General features: G+C 43.6%; 1 protein-coding gene across 1 annotated transcript in view; it reads left to right on the plus strand.

Moving 5' to 3' along the window:
- Nucleotides 1-13,378, plus strand: part of shank1 (SH3 and multiple ankyrin repeat domains 1) — a 51,466-nt gene that overhangs the window by 27,456 nt on the left and 10,632 nt on the right. Inside the window, 9 exon segments of the mRNA XM_034143755.1 lie at nt 669-801; nt 4,668-4,750; nt 5,042-5,166; nt 6,219-6,354; nt 6,479-6,559; nt 9,498-9,506; nt 9,806-9,832; nt 10,741-10,797; nt 11,118-11,233. Coding sequence (XP_033999646.1) covers nt 669-801; nt 4,668-4,750; nt 5,042-5,166; nt 6,219-6,354; nt 6,479-6,559; nt 9,498-9,506; nt 9,806-9,832; nt 10,741-10,797; nt 11,118-11,233 — 767 coding nt within the window.

Consider the following 13,378-nt stretch of genomic DNA (forward strand, 5'->3'; position numbering starts at 1 on the left):
TCAAGACCCTCCTATCAAACCTTTTGAATATGTTGTATCAGATGGGACTGTATTCCACAAATCTTATCTCAGTCACATCCGTTTTTATGAATGGGAAATCATGACAGGGAAACATGGGAAGAGAGAATACTATCCATTTAAAGGAAGTGGAGGGGTGTGTGTGTGTGTGTGTGTGTGTGTGTGTGTGTGTGTGTGTGTGTGTGTGTGTGTGTGTGTGTGTGTGTGTGTGTGTGTGTGTGTGTGTGTGTGTGTGTGTGTGTGTGTGTGTGTGTGTGTGTGTGTGTGTGTGTGTGTGTGTGTGTGTGTGTGTGTGCATCAAACCCCCCCTGCGTACAAACCCAAACACCTCTCACTCTCTCCAAATTACCTAATTTCTCTCTCTCCTTTTTCTTAAGCCACCTTATTCCCCCTCCCTTTCCCCCTGCTCCTCTCCTCTCTCCCTCTTGCTCTCTCTGTGTCGCAGTCACAATGAACCATCTCCATCTCCCTCTCTCTCCCATCCCTCCTCTCTCTCTGTCTTAAGTATGAAGAGGTTGGAAGAGCTCGGCCCTCTCCCTTTCCCTTCTTCCATCTCTCTCTCCTCCTCTTCCTCCTGTCCTCCTCCTCTCTCGCGGCTCGCGCTCGCTGCTGTCTCACTGGAAGACGAGAAGGAGAAGGAGCAGGAGAAGGAGGAGGAGGAGAGGGAGGGGAGGCAATGGCGATGGGGGCATGCGGCGAGGAGGATCTCTCCCTCTCCCTCTCCCTCTCTTCTTCCTGGCCGTCGCTCGGCCCTGTGAATAGGAGCGTCTGGTTCATTTACAGGTACCTGCCATGGCTTTTTATACCCCCCTACCCTCCACCCGCTCTCTCCCTCTCTCCCTCCAGTTGCCTCTGGAGATGGGGGGCGGAGAGAGGGATGCGTGCATGTGCATATCATGGATGGCAGGGCAGGATCTATCAGAGAGATTGACAGATGTTGCAGTGCATGCTTGCAGACAATGAAGATGTTACAGTGTGCCTTAATCTGAGTGTTTGTGTGTGTGAGTATGTGTGTGTGTGTGTGTGTGAGTATGTGTGTGTGATGCATGTGCAAAGACGGACTGCTGCTGCTGCACAGCCCGGTGTTGAGCAGAGCAGCCGCTCTATGTTTTGCTGTATGAACATTTGTGTGTCCCGTTTTTCTCTCTCTCTCTCTGCTTTCAATTGCTCTCTGAAAAACGTCCTCTAGCAATGCTGCACAAGTGATGCTTGCTGTTTTTTACAGATGTTCCGATTGATTGCGTGTTTGAGTGGCTGCATGCCTATGTTTGTGTGTGTCTGTGTGCCTGGATGGTGTTTGCTGTTGTCCATCAAAAATGATGAGAAATGGGAGGGATTTCTCCTTTTCTATGTCGGACAGTTAATTGCATGTGTTCGTGTGTAATATGTGGTTTGTATGTTGACAAGAATGTGTGTGTCTGTGTGTGTGTGTGTGAGACAGAAAGAGAGAGAGAGAGAGAGGGAGCGAGACTGCCGACAAATTGGAAACAGCTCATGGTGAGAGAGTTTTAACGATGCAGCATGCATGACAAGTTCCAGCTCCTTTCTGACACCTCTACGGAAGCCTGCGTGGCCAAATCTATTTAATATCTCGGCTTGAATCTCTTTACTTTGCTGGTTTGTCCAGCTCAGATACTGACACAACTTTAGGTTGCTAATAAGGAGGATGCAACGCTGAGTGGCATTTTCCCTGGATACCAGTTTAGTGGCTGCTGGATCCTAGCAAAGAGCAAAAGCAATGGTGCGTTCAGGTGTCACCTTGTAAAGACAGTTTTCAGAGTTTGGCAGATTTCTGTCAAACACCCAACAAAGTGTCAAAACAAAGTTATTAACTGGGATAAGTTGAAATATACCCACATTTACATTACATGTTACCTAGCAGATAGTGTAGATTTAATGTCTGTTTTGTAATAACCTGTTTGTGCAACATGATCAGGCAGGCTGCTAACACAGTTGAGTTTATGCATTGCTTCCATGATTAACACCCAACAGTGCTAAAATGTGACCTGCTCATGTAATGCTTCCTAACTTTTTAAGTTGAAAAGGAAAGCCTCAACACTCTCTGATACCGTTGACCAGGCACACAGAACACTTCGAGGCAATGGGGGCTTCTAAGGATTCACTGGTGCAGTATTTTGCACATGCAGGCTTTATTTCTCAGCCGAACTTGGAGGAACATTCAGTCCAGAAATGATTTGGACTTCAGTTGATCGAGTCACTGAACTGGAACAGTTGATGATATCCTTGAAGACAGCAAAGCCTGAGTTGGTTGGATGGGTTTCTAGGGATGAGTGCTATGTATTCAGCCCTGAGCGGTCACACATACACCAAACAGGGTGAATAAAGGATACAGAATACAACATAAACATGACAGATATGATCAGGCTCATTTTCTTGTACACGTTAGAAAGAAACTCGCAGTTGCAATAATTATTTGTTCACATTGCGAAAGACTTGGCAGAGTTGTGAGTGTAACTTTGGTCCTATTCAGACTGGGAATAGACATGTGTCTCTTGTGATTCAATCACAAGTGGACAGCTCTAAGAACAGGTGTGAATACTCTCAAGGCGCTTTGTGGTCAAATTGAGATCTGATCGCTCAAACCGGAGCAGAGCTGAAATTAGATTTGAGGAGATAATGGTAACTCAAGACTCACATGTCAATGAGTTCTGCAGCCAGGTGTAAACGGACCAAATGTGATCGGATCACTAAACATGTGTGTGTGTGTGTCACTGTGATAGCAGATCCGACCAGGTATTTAGTTCTCTCTGAATGCTGGTTTCACAAAGTATATTTCATCAGGAATATTTTGCATTTTCTGCTTTTTTTTAATTTAATGAGTCTAGATTTTAGAGTTTATCATCAGCCCCAGTGATCAATGTAATATTTCTTTACGTTTTAAGTTTTGTGTGTGTCTTAAGTTTTGAGGCATTCAATCATGTTGTCTAGCGTTTGCATAAAACTAGGAAACTATATATCCATTGTATTATTTACTACCGAGACTAAGCACTGTCAGTAGTGAAACAAGTGCAAACATGATCTGCTGTTAATTGTAAAGTCTCCTGAACTGATATGTCTGTTGTCTGCACACATGCTTTATTTCCATTGAGCGACTTGTTGCTTGTGTTCCCTGCAGAGACAGATGAACAGCTACAGAAGAATGTGTGTGTATATATTTCATCAACATTACTTTGCACCTACTGCCCAATTGTAATTTCCTCTCACTCAGACCTACCTTAAGATTTGTGTGAATGCGTACAGTAATGTGTTTGTTTGGTGCCTCAGTGTGTTAGAAATCTGGGCTGGGCAACAGAGATGGACAGAAGAAGACAAGAATAACAAAGAGACAGAGCCTTGGCAGAGACAGAGAGGCTCACACAGCCTGTGGAGAGCATCACACACTCAATAGACTGACTTTAAAAGATCATAAGGGGGAAATGTGATTAGAAAGAAATTAGCAGAAGATTAAAGAGCAAAGGAAGGAAGTCAATATAAAGGGAAGTATTGGGTTAGGCAGGGGCCATAAGGATGGAGAAATGTAAAAAGGAGAAAAGCCAGTCATGAGAAAAGGAGAGAGGGATGAACAGATGGAGTGGGCTGGGACTCTTTGGTGCCAGTGGGATTATCAGCATGTGGTTACAGTATGTTACAGCTGACACGGTATATATACCCCTCTGACTCACTGACTGACTCAATGTGTCTTTCCATTCATAAGAAGACAAGAGTCCGGAGAGGTCAGCAGCCCTGAGAGGCGGTGCTGTTTCTCACACTGAAGTTATTTAAACCACAGCATTGATGTGTGTGACATGTCTCACCTCTATTACTAGTAGGACAAGAAAAGCATCTTGTAATGGGCACATACAACACAACTCAGGAAAACATATTTTAATGACATTTTTAGCACCCTAAGGATTTAATGGTATCCTACATTTTTCTTTAAGTGACATATGTTTATCAAAATGTGTGATTTTAACTGCAAACTGCATCCTAGATTTCCTTTACTTACAATGTGAAAATACTCCATTACATGTTTACGTTCTGTATTCAAATCCAACTCATGAAGAAAGCATTATCATCTCAATGTACTCTAAGTTTTAAAAGTAAAGGAACCCCTCACCAATGTTTTATAGAGGACATTGTAAGAAAAGTTGTATTACTGAAGCATTAAAGTGTACAGTAGGTTGTTGCTGGTTAAGGTGGAGCTAGTCTTTTATACAGAGTTGGGTAGTTTAACCAGGGGTCGGCCTACTCTAAAGGGCAACAAGCTATATCTATGGGGTTGTAGATGTACTTAAGTTTGTAGCAAAGAGTTCTGCTCCAATATGTACATTCATTTTGGATTTCCTCTAATCTCATCTTTTGTATCCCTACATGCCTTTTACTAGGAAAGGACCGCAAAGTATTCTCCTCTCAGCACTCTGAGAGAAAAATAAATGAGAACAGGAGGCTACAATATAATACCAGCGAGATAAATGTTGTTATTTATTGATTTAAAACTTCCGTTTACACCCATTAATCCCATTGATTAAATTATGAATAAAGACATGCAAGGATGTGCAATGCGTGTCCTCCTAGTTGTCTGTCTTTCTTTTCAGTCTTGTGTCATCTCTTACTCTCTTTTTCTCTGTTTTCTGTGTCATCTCTGCTAGTGACTACATAATAAAGGAGAAGACAGTGCTTCTACAGAAAAAGGACAGCGAGGGTTTCGGCTTTGTGCTAAGAGGGGCCAAAGGTAAGTAATGTTAAAGGAACATTTTGCCTTGCAATCTCATTTGTTGATTGTGTCCTTATCATATAGCTATATAGATAGTAGCTCAGTCTCTAGTCTGTTGGCTCTGGGACCGATGGTTGCCGGTTAAAGTCCCGGAGCAGACAGGTACTCTGAAACGCTGCTCCCTAGCTGCTGGCTGTACTTGATTCCCATTGCTTTTATAGGATGGGTTAAATGTATTAGCAATCTATAAAACAATTTAGCACTTGTATCACATGCTAATGGATTCTTGTATTTGTATTGCGCCTCCAGCTCAGACTCCTATCGAGGAGTTCACCCCCACCCCGGCTTTCCCTGCTCTGCAGTACCTGGAGTCTGTGGACGAGGGAGGGGTCGCCTGGAGAGCCGGGCTCAGGATGGGGGATTTCCTGATAGAGGTGATACTACGATTCACTACTGCATTATGGGTTGTAATTATAAGCACAATTTAGAGGTGAAACATATTGTGTTTATCTGCCCCATGATTCAGATCTGCTCCAAAGTTTAAAGTGGACCTATCATGCTATATTTGAATAATATAGTGTAGGACCATACCTATATAAGGCATATTTATACTTTTTTTTTTCAAAATACCAAACAGATCATGCATTTTAGCCATGCCTCATTTTACTCAATTTGACAATTTCTAGCTCTGTTTTTGCAAGGGCTGATTCTGTGAGAACAGCACCATCTACTGGCCTGGCATATGTACTACAGCGTCTCCAGCGCTTTCGAACGGCAATGGCCGTGTCTGTCTCCTCCTGATTGGTGGAGTTGGCCCAATAGCCGTAGCGCCACTGTCCTGACGTCAGGACAGTGTTCAAATCTGGATCAGTTTTTATCAGATCCGTTGCAGCCCCTTTTTTAGAGATTTGGGTATGGAGGAAAATAGAGAGGGTTGTGTTTTCTGACACTTGGTGAGTTCCCTGGAACACCGGGGATACATATTCATGTATAAAAGACGTACAAAAGTGCATTTTGCATGATAGGTCCCCTTTAAGTTGGCCAATGTGACACCATTCCACCGATTGTGATGAAATTCAAATAGTTTTGTTCCGTAATCCTGCCGACAACCAGACAAAAAAGCTAACACACTCAAACAAAACCTTAGGGGGAAGTTAAAAGTTAGGAAAGGTTCACAGTCCTCTCCAGTGAAGGAAATGTTTAATTTTCTGTACACTTTTTATTTTTATAAAATATTTTAATTCACGATTGATCTGCAACAAAAACAAATATTTAGTTCAGTGGCCCAATGCCTCACTTTAAACCAAAACTAAATGAAAGCTGTTTGTAGTTTTTTTGTTGTTGATATTTTGACCTTTTCAGCCCATAAAATGTATATACAGTAAACAAAGCTAAACATTTCAACCTGATGGGGATGCGGCTGGTGGGCGTGTTATTAAACTCAATTACTTCTCTGTCTTTCTTTGTCTCTACATGTTTCTCCCAGGTCAATGGTCAGAATGTGGTGAAGGTCGGTCACCGACAGGTCGTCAACATGATCCGGCAGGGGGGAAACAGCCTTATGGTGAAAGTTGTCATGGTAACCCGCAACCCCGACATGGAGGAGGGTTCGAGGAAGAAAAGTAGGAGTCTATCTTCTGCAACCTGGGGTTCAGCGGTAAATGAATGATAGCGATAGCTGAACCTAGTTGTTGACTGACCCCTGCTGCCTGTGTCTGTCCCCCCCCCCCCCCCCCCCCCCTGCAGTCCCCCAGCAGAGCAAGAGGCTGAGCACCCCCGCTATCGCCCTACGATCCAAATCCATGACTTCAGAACTGGAGGAGATGGGTAAGAAATTGGCTTACATAAACTTGTGGATGGGTGGAAATCGACAATAAATGAAACAACAGACAGACAGGGAAATTCAAAAAACATATGAAGAACACATTAAAGCTGAATGGGGGAGAGAGAAAAAAAAAAGGAGGAATAGATTGAAGTGATAAAGGATAATATAAACAGTGTGAGATCTGAGTGTTGGGGTTGTTTAAGATGCTGAAAGTGTGAAGGGGAGTGGAGCTAGGTCTACATTTTTAGACAGCAAGAAAGTAAAGTTACTCAGGGACAGATAGGAGGGGGACAGGAAAAAGTGGCTCCGCCGTGGATGAAGGTCTCAATGCATTTCACTGTTCTTTCAGAGGTTCCACACTGTCACTTCCAGCACACCCACTACAGGTAACCCCTCCCTGAAAAAGTGTCGCTAACCACCCTGTGATCCCTCTCTCACTGCCCGCCTCTCTTACCCCCCTGCACCCCCCACTCCTCCCTGGCCCGCCCACAGCTTTAACCCCAGCGCCCACAGAGCAGTCTACTACTTTGTCTGCTCTACACACACAGACACTCAGCAAGTATTTGTTGCCAAGGTAACACTGCAGGGGAATGGGCGTCACCTGAGAAGAGTTTTTCCAGATGCTGAAAACATCATGGCTAAGTGTCTTGTCTCCAAGTCTTAGTGAGCAAGTTGCAACATATCAAGTGTAATATTTAGTTGAGAACGTCTCTGATTAATTAAAAATAAATCTTGCCCAGGATAAAATTATTGAGATGAGTAATTTAGCAAAAAAGCAACTTTGTTCCAGGTCTGTTGCTATGGTAACATCATTATGTGTGGCTATGCTTATGCCATCTCTATTTGAGGCAAAATAGTGGGAGGAGAGTGCATGGTGAGGGTCAACACCCCCATTTGCAGATCTGAAATTGGCCAGTGTTTTATTGGTGATTGGATTATCTTTGCTGAACATTTATGGTGTTTGCCGCCGCTGTAAGTGTCGCTGCTGGCTGGTTCTGAGCATGCCCAGTTAGTAATTGATGATGTAGGAGTGCTGATAACATGTGGAGCTTCTGGAGGGGAGGGGAATCTGCAGGGCTACATCAGCTGGTTTCAGATCTGGTTTCAGTACTTTAGCCTACAAACAATGACTAAACTTGCCTGGTACACAACAGCAACTACCAACTGAGTCCGGCCCTGATGCTGTAAGTCAGGATCAGTCTAGATATAAATAAGCCCTTTGCTTTTTTCCTCCCCAATTTCCTCATCTCACCTGCCTCCTCTCTGTGGTGTGACCTCACTTGAGCAACACAAAGCATGAGCACCCAGTTTGAACACAGGTGCCAGTTTCCTCTACCCCAAACCCACCTTTCCTTCACTGCTCACTATACACTATTATTTCCCATTAGCACTGTATGTATGCAGTGAAACTGTATGCTTATCTCAATATATAGAGTATCACTTAAACAAACATTGAGTTGTTACAAATGAAACCATTTTACGTTACACAGTTGCTTGATTGCTTTTTGGCAAAACAAAAACATGAAGTTGTTCTCCTTCCACCACATATAACGCACATTCTTTTTTTTTCTTAAGAGGATGTGGTTATTATTATTTTTTAAAAAGCAGTAACCATGTTGCTGTTTTCAAACTGTGCACAATAGCCTCATCATCATCATCATCATCATCATCATCATCATCATCATCATCATCATCATCATCATCATCATCATCATCATCATCATCATCATCATCATCATCATCATCATCATCATCATACCAAGGTACAGTATTGGAATTATTTAAAGTGATATAGAGATTTAATAGTGCCACGGTACAAGAGCTAAGTCAGTCAGGTACAGCTTATTGCAGATTTATTGTACAGTGTATATTTTGGCCAGTACGTAAAAAAGAAATGCAGTATAGGTTTGAGGTCATTCAAGATGACAGAAAAAAAACTGAAAATGTCCAACTTAATATGTATCTTGGTCAACATTCTTTAAACAACAGAAATCTCAAAGGGATCTTTTTCATTTTTGGATATATTATTTGTGTGTTATTATGTTAAACTAAAGTTTCTATTAGCCAAAGTAGAGCCAATCTTACTCTTATTTCTTCACAAATATCCATATTGGCGCCAGAAATCTCAGTATTTCTCGGGCTATGCATGGAAAATAAGGCTAAGCTTTTAAATAAAAGGGTTAGTTTGAATCAATAAAGGTTCATTCATAAATAAATACTCCAGTTTCCTTGTCATGTGGCTAGTGTATTTGCACACTTTCTAAGTTATTATACACACCTTATAATAACTTGGGCCCTGTTTGCTTATGCCTCCTTCTGAATCAAGGTGAGAGGGGCACAGTGTGTGATGAAGCCATGTCAGCCCCACCATATGCTCATTCTAATGCATTAGAATTCATTTAGCTGTGACGCCTATTAAGCTATCTCACCTCTGTGATTGGTGCAGTGTCCCAGTTCACTCAGAAGTCACGCTGCAGGAAAACAAGGACATTGAAATGGAAATGATCATGCAGTGCACTTCAGTCCAAAAAAATAATTTCACCCAAATGTTGTTTAAATGTGTACGGACAAAATATGGCTTGATTTTGAAAGGATTTGTGTTGTAAGTAACAGATCAAATCAGGACACATTCAAATTCCTTTCATGCTTGGTTTAACCATCGGACATTACGTTTAATTTATGTTTAATCAGGCTCAATAAACTACACATTATGAAATATAACGGCCTCAGTATGAGTATTATGAATAACCCTATTTCTATTCAGTCCGCACACACAAGCTCACTCTCACCAGCGGATGCAAACACCAAAGGGTCACCTTTAATTCCTCCTCTCTACTCCCCTGTAGACTTATCCCTTTGCTGGTTTAACCACTTACTCTGTCTTTCCTCTTTCTCCTTTGTCCCCACTTCACTGCTGCCGGGATCTCAACCATTTAACAGTAGAGAGAGGTGGGAGTCAGTTCAGACTAATTCCACATTTATATTTGTGTTTTCAAGTGTGTAAGAGAGAGTAACAGCAAGAAGCATACTGTATGCGTGTGCAGCATGTTTACTGTAACATAAGTGTGCATGCTTCAGCTGTCTTAAAGTGTGGGTGTTATGTACGTTCTTTTACATCGAAGATGGAAAAGCCTGGCGAGGTGACTCACTTTGTCAGGCTCCAGGGGATATGATTAGTATTCCCTGTAACAACGCTATCGCACTTTCACTCCTGCCAAAACTTAAGTCTCCTTTTGTCCTCCTTCCAGCTGCTACCCCTTGGAAAAAAAAATCAGGTATGCTCTGGTATACACTTGCTTAAAGGTCCCATGACATGGCCATTTCTACTGATCATAATTCCATTGTTGAGGTCTACTAGAATAGATTTACATTGTGCAATTTTCCAAACTCACATTGGTTTTCTCATACAGCATCTCTGTATAGTATGTGTATTCACTGAATTACACTCTCTGTCCTTAACGCCTTGTTGGAGCTCCTGCCCCTCCCCTCCCTGTGAGCCCAGTGTGCTCTGATTGGTCAGCTCGCCCACTGGCTCGCTGCTGCGAGGAGCTGACAGTGTGAGCTGGCTTACTGGTGTGGTTTCCTGCTTGCTGCGAGACAGCGAGACAGCAAGACATCGCGAATGGACGCGGGAAGGGGGGGGGGCTGCAGCAGCCCCATCTGCGAGGCTCCACTAGCACCCGCATCCCCCCCGCACCCCCAAACACGGCGCACCTACAGTGTAAGCGCGCCACAGTTTCGCCACACTGCGAGGCTCCACTAGGCACCACCCCCCCCCCCCCCCCCAGCACGTCACATTTTCGCCGCTAAAAGAGTGTGTGTGTGTGAGGAGCTCCACGGATTGGTCCATTTGGACCAATGGGTCCATTTGGGTATGGTCACGTCACTGTACCCAGGAAGAAAACAATGGAAAAATAAAAATCTCCAACGAGGCGTTCTGGGTTAGCATAGACAGGTCTTCTCTGTGTTAGAGTTTTACTCGCTACAGGGTGTACTTTGAGGGTTTGTGACTCTGCAGACCGTTTTAATGCAGAAAAAGCTACATAACACACAAGGGGACGGGTAATAACCGGAAAAGCTTGACATGGGACCTTTAAGACATTGTATTTATGTCTTTCCAAAATTAGTTGGCACTCACCGCTCAGTCTCTTATTGGCCTTATTCTGAGTTTCTTTCCTTTTAGAATTCGAATCCTCCCAAGTCACAGAGAAGAAGAGGACAGTCTATCAGATGGCTTTGAGTAAGGGAGATTGTGTTTGTCAGATGTTTTCTGAATCTGTTCCTTTCTTTCTCGTCCACTTTCATCCAGTTGGTCCCTTTCCACACAATGTTTCCTTCACTTTTGATGGTCATTTTTCTGTTTCATTGTTGTATGTCCCTTTCTCTCTTTCTCTTTCTCTTTCTCTTTCTCTTTCTCTTTCTCTCTCTCTCTCTCTCTCTCTCTCTCTCTTCTCTCTCTCCTCTCTCTCCTCTCTCTCTCTCTCTCTCTCTCTCTCTCTCTCTCTCTCTCTCTCTCTCTCTCTCTCTCTCTCTCTCTCTCTCTCTGTATTATTCTCTCAGATAAACTAGATGAAATTCTTGCAGCAGCTCAGCAGACCATAAGCACCAATGAAGCACCAGGGACACGGGGACAGGGGCCAAAAAGAGACAGAGGACGAAGTTTCTATGGCAATGAGGTGTGTTTTGAAAAATCTATTACAGTTTCATTTCTAGTTTCCTGAAATACGGGTTCCTGTGTTCACTGTGTCTGTCATCAGGTTGTGAACAGTGACTATCTAACAAGAAGTTGAGTTGTAGTATGAGACAGCCGGAAACAACTCAATGAAAAGCAAACAACCAGTAAAACAGGGATGCTGCACCGGGCACAACTTCAACTTAAATGATCCTGTCACTGCTTCATCAAAGAGTCTGAACAATTAAAGATCCCCTTGATTATATTATATTCTATTTCTATGTAAATAATGCTATATTTTTGCTATATTTTGCTATATTTTTAAATATTTTTTTATGTTATTATAGTTTTCTTAAAATAGTTCTCTATATGTGTTTTTAATTTTTGTTTTACTTTTATGTATGCACCATGATATCAAGTCAAATTCCTCGTGTCAACCTACCTGGTAATAAACCTGTTTCTGATTCTGATTAAGTTCCAGAGATTTGCATATACTGTATCTATCTCCTGGATAGTAATGAACAATGAAACATAAACTGCGTGCTAATAGAACCATCCTTCGGGCAGCTGAGCGGAAATGGTGGAAATCCAAACACCCTGACAACCTCCTACTCTATCAATCTCTCCTCTCCTCTTTCTCATCTTCGATCTCTCAGGCAAAAAGCACTTTCTTTCAAGATAAGATCCATTCTTCCTATTCCAATACCAAACAACTATTTTCTATCTTCTCCACCCTCCTCGACCCCACCAGAGCCCCTTCCCCCTCCTCCCTTCTTCCAAGCGACTTTGTTAACTACTTTGAAAAAAAGGTTGATGATATTCGCTCTTCTTTTTCCGACTCACCTTTACTCACCGCTGGGTCACCAGACCCTCCTTTCACCCACACACTAACCTCCTTTTCCCCTCTCTCTCCAAGTGAGGTTCTTACCCTCATTACCTCTGCCCGTCCTACCACCTGTCCTCTGGACCCTGTCCCCTCAAACCTCCTTCAGACTATCGCTCCTGATATTCTACTGTTTCTCACCCATCTCATCAACACTTCTCTAACTTCTGGTCACTTTCCAAACAGTCTCAAGGAGGCAAGAGTAAACCCTCCTAAAGAAACCCATTCTCAACCCGTCCGATGTTATAAACTACAGGCCTGTCTCTCTCCTCCCGTTCCTGTCTAAAACACTTGAACACGCTGTCTTTAAACAACTCTCCTGTTATCTCCATCAGAACCACCTTCTTGATCCGCACCAGTCTGGTTTCAAGGCAGGTCACTCCACAGAAACTGCTCTCCTCGCTGTCTCTGAGGAACTGCACACTGCTAAAGCAGCCTCCCTCTCCTCTGTCATCATCCTTTTGGACCTATCTGCTGCATTCGACACGGTGAACTATCAGATCCTCCTTCGCATTCTCCAAGAACTTGGAGTTTCAGGCTCTGCACTTTCCCTCCTCACCTTCTACCTCAAAGACCGCACCTACAGGGTAACTTGGAGAGGGTCCGAGTCCGACCCTTGTAGTAAATTAACTACAGGGGTCCCTCAGGGCTCTGTCCTTGGTCCCCTCCTCTTCTCTCTGTACACAAACTCGCTCGGATCGGTCATTAGCCCGCATGGTTTTTCATACCATTGCTACGCTGACAACATCCAATTTATTCTGTCTTTACCCCGTTCAGAAACCCAGGTCGTCGCACGCATCTCTGCTTGTCTAGCAGACATCTCTCAGTGGATGTCTGCTCACCACCTCAAGCTCAACCTTGACAAGACTGAACTGCTTTTTTTTTCCCGGGAAAAGAGTGTCCCACTCTTGACCTAACAATCAACATCGGCCCCTCTGTTGTTTCCCCGACTCAGAGTGCAAGGAATCTGGGTGTGACCCTAGATAACAAACTGTCCTTCACTGCAAACATCGCTGCAACAACCCGCTGCTGCAGATACACGCTTTACAACATCAGGAGGATACGTCCCCTCCTGACCCAGAAAGCGATGCAACTTCTGGTCCAGGCTCTCGTCATCTCACGCCTAGACTACTGCAACTCCCTCCTGGCTGGTCTACCTGCATGTGCCACCCGACCTCTGCAGCTCATCCAGAATGCAGCGGCTCGTCTGGTCTTCAACCTTCCTAAATGTTCCCACACCACACCGCTCCTCCGCTCCTCCGCTCC

This window comes from Trematomus bernacchii, unplaced genomic scaffold (assembly GCF_902827165.1).
Source record: "Trematomus bernacchii unplaced genomic scaffold, fTreBer1.1, whole genome shotgun sequence".
Classification (NCBI taxonomy): Eukaryota; Metazoa; Chordata; class Actinopteri; order Perciformes; family Nototheniidae; genus Trematomus; species Trematomus bernacchii.